The sequence below is a fragment of the Morone saxatilis genome, unplaced genomic scaffold (assembly GCF_004916995.1).
Source record: "Morone saxatilis isolate NCDOM2014 unplaced genomic scaffold, NCSU_SB_2.0 Contig12, whole genome shotgun sequence".
NCBI lineage: Eukaryota > Metazoa > Chordata > Actinopteri > Moronidae > Morone > Morone saxatilis.
The window spans coordinates 14,436,410-14,440,139 of record NW_023339674.1 but is presented as its reverse complement, the minus strand read 5'-3'; the positions used below and the strand labels follow the sequence as shown (position 1 = coordinate 14,440,139).

The following is a 3,730-nucleotide window of genomic DNA, read 5'->3' as shown; positions in this document are numbered from 1 at the left end:
GTCTGAACAACACCAACGACATAAATGAAAATGACCGCCAGCCTACAATGAATTAAAACTCTTTTCTTTTGATGATTCAGAGATTTGCAGTAATGAACCCACCCAGCAGGGGGCTCTCCGCTCCGTGGCGAGAGGAGGGGACACTGACGCACGCCATGATGCTGGAGCGCTGTGCCAGGCGGTGGGAGGCAAGATGCCGACAACTGAAGTGAAGGCCGGCAGCCGGCGGATCCCGAAGCGCTCGTGCTCCCAGGCCAGCATGTCGTCTGCCAGGTTGATTTTCTTGTGGACCATCGAGAACTTGACCTCTGGGTACTGACTCGCAACCACCTGAGAGGAAACAGGAAGAGCAACAGAAATAGACATATATATTAATACATATACTGTTTTGGCGTGTTTTTGTCCAGAGATTCAGTAATTTAAGTCATTTAATTACCATCTCCAGCTCCTTGAGCAAAGAATACTGAGGAGTTCCCTCTTTAGGAGGTTTGGACACATGGAGGTGCAGAGAGTCTCCGTTCCCCAGAGTGTCCAGACACAACACAAAGGCTACGTTGTCCTGCAGCAGACTGGAGTCTATGGAGACAAAGAACAACAGGCAGAAGTTAATAATCAAGTTAAAAAAATACTGAAAGACAGAAGGTTAAAAGTAAAGTAAAACTAGTTTTAGACCTTATTTTTTTTTAAACTGAAACATACTACAATATACTATAATACTACACATACTACACTAATAGTCTGCGGAAATTTGGTTCTGATGTGTATGTTGTTTACTATTCAGATAAACTGGTCTGGGATTGTACTTAAGTTTGCATATACAATTTACATAATTGTCCCAACCATGGCCCGAAAATAGTAAATCAAACCGAACCCAGTTGCCTGAATATGTAAGTGTAAGTACTGTTTAAGAGACTACTGAACAGTACCTGTATGATCCAGATTGTCCTCCAGCCATCGTTTGGTGCCCTGGTAGTTAAACTTCCCTCCACCAGATACAAAGAACAGCAGGTTGTACCTGAACACACAACATGATTTACAAATGAGTCAAATCTACAAGGGAAATCACCTGAGGGAACCAGATGAAGAAGGATGTGTAATACTATCATGTACAGACAGAGACTAGAGCTGTAATAAGTAAATGTTTGTGGGAAATAAATCACAAAGCATATCTTAACATGATTTACAAATCAAATGAGTAGTGGTGATTTTAAACCTACACAACTTGGTCTTACACAGAGAATTTACAGTGAAGTCCATTAGTCCTTTACTAACCACTCTCTGTAAGCGAGTCCTTCCACTCAGTGACTGTTAAGTACATTTAGACATAAGAATGAGCCTGTACCATATTATTGACCGCATTAAGTGTTTAACACAGTCGGATGTGAATCCCACTGCCAGCAGAGTGCACAGATAATGTTCATTATAGTTCTCAAAAAGCATTTGGAGCAGGACACTAACCTTAACAAATGTGATAGACATGACAAAAAGACTTCATCTTCTATTCAGATGAACCACTCATGTCAGCAATCAATACTGCTTCTACAGTTCATCATATATACAACGCATGGACTGAGTGTGCAGCACTGAGGCGTATGTGTTGACATTAGGGGTGCATATAAAACAAATATGGCCGATATCAGATGCCGATACCGCTGTTGATGCAACACAACAGATAAACATCAGCCAACACTGGTGAATACCATCTTATTTTCCGATGTCAGACAACAGATATCGGACAATATTGAAAAACGTAAACATTTAACAGTAGCTCCTTAGTTCTTACTGTGACTGTTAATGCACTCAAATCAATAAGGAAAGACTACTGCAGCCTGCACTCGTTCATACAGATACAGGGCAGAGCACAACAGACTGATTACAATACACGAGTGAAGGCAAACTGCAGCAGAGCTCAAGAACCATATGGTTAAATCCTGTGTAGGTACGGTTGCATACCCGCCTTGATAAACGCTCTATAGCATTAGTTATTACTTTGGCACAGTGGACATCTGCAGTGAGAGGCTGCCAGTCTGTTCTGCTAATCAATACATTTGGGGGATGAGGTCATAAATGACATGTTTGATGTTTCTACAGACTTCAGTTGAGTACCATTCAGTACACATACCATTACACCCCTAGTTGACATGAATGTGTAACACAACAGGGAATTTGTACTTTTTATGCAGCTAAAAATGTATATATTCTATTATTATAGGTTTATTTATTTGCAGCTCAAGAGACAAAAATGACCCAAAAAGCAGTCTAAATGGGAGTGCTACCATCTACCATCATTACTCACCCAGCGTGTGTCCTCTTGTAGGTGTAAAGTTTCGAGAAGAGACGAGCAAGCTCCAGTAACATGGACACTCCACTACCGTTTGAGTCTGCTCCGTACGACAGCCACTGGACACAACAACACACACACACAGAGTCAGATGCATTTCCTGGCCTCTCTTTTTACAGACTGTTGTGCTGCATTACTTATTTCCTGAACTCCTACAGTATAAAGTTTTTGGGCTCCAACTTAGAGACACTGTGTCTGGGTAATGAACTTGGAGACTAAATAAGTTGTTTTGCTGACTACATATTTCATCAGCTGCTAAATGTCCAGTATGTTTTGAAAGTGTCAGGTTTTATTTGTAGGAGAACAGAAGCAGTGAACATACTGGAGCAACACCAAAGGAGTCGTAATGAGCAACCACGACGATAGTGGGCAGGTCCTCTCCTCCAACTCCAACCAGACGACCCTAGTCAATAAAAACAGATCCATTAGACAAGTTAAATAAATAAGGAGGCAGAAACAGAATATCTAAAGCATTAGATTCAGCTAAGCCAATGACACAGTCACAAACAACCTCCTGACCGCAGACCTCAGAGAAAAACCTCAGCCTGCAGTGTGACTAAACCACTTTTTCTTCTGGTTCTGACACAAAGCTCAGATTAGAAAGCCCTGAACTAACACCTCACTCCTGCTTTGTTTTGCACACTTTCTGACTGTTCTCTGCTGTATGATCTTCAAACAGTCATCAAAGCCCTCTGAATCCCTCCATGAACTGTGACAAATATACTGTAGCAGAACTGTGAATGAAAACATACTCATATGCTCGCACGTTAGGCATTAATAATCTCCTCGTTAGAGGTGGAAGACCTTGAAGAAAAAGCAACAGGCAATTTTAAGTCCTCTCAGCCCACTAGTGTGTGTAAATCCATCTAGATTAAAAAAATTCCAGACTTTCAGTCCACACAACCATTTTTGTTCCAGGATTTATGCCCACCCACACGCAGGGTCCAAGAGTAATACCTGCCAAGCTCCAAATGCTGGTAAATTTGGGGTTTTGCTGGTAAATAATTTGGAATCACAGCGTAGGGCCAGGTTTATATCGCAGTGTTTTTTATACCTAAAGGTTAAAAGTAATGTGACTCCGCTGTCCACCATACCTAAAATATTTTTGGCTGGTGCATTTTTGGACCCTGCCCACAGCAGCCTTCAAATAATAAACAGGAAGTCACAGAAATGTTTGCATCCTGTTAGATCATGCGGGCTGCCTTTAGTTTGCATGATGGTGAAGAAGGTTTGCTAACAGATTTAATGCTCATTGCACAAGATGAGACAGAAACAGCTACAATCCACTGTTAAATAGAAAGCCTGAGTGGGGCTAATAGAGACTGGTACAGTCTACATAGTTTAGGCTACAGACACAAACGACAACTGCATCTTTTTCTTAATATTTCT

At 41.4% G+C, this 3,730-nt stretch overlaps 1 protein-coding gene across 1 annotated transcript in view; it reads right to left on the bottom strand.

Moving 5' to 3' along the window:
• The window catches only part of ncln (nicalin), a 12,264-nt gene that overhangs the window by 5,153 nt on the left and 3,381 nt on the right, over positions 1-3,730 (bottom strand). The window contains 7 exon segments of the mRNA XM_035652698.1: positions 103-121; positions 124-205; positions 208-330; positions 437-576; positions 927-1,015; positions 2,297-2,400; positions 2,664-2,744. Coding sequence (XP_035508591.1) covers positions 103-121; positions 124-205; positions 208-330; positions 437-576; positions 927-1,015; positions 2,297-2,400; positions 2,664-2,744 — 638 coding nt within the window.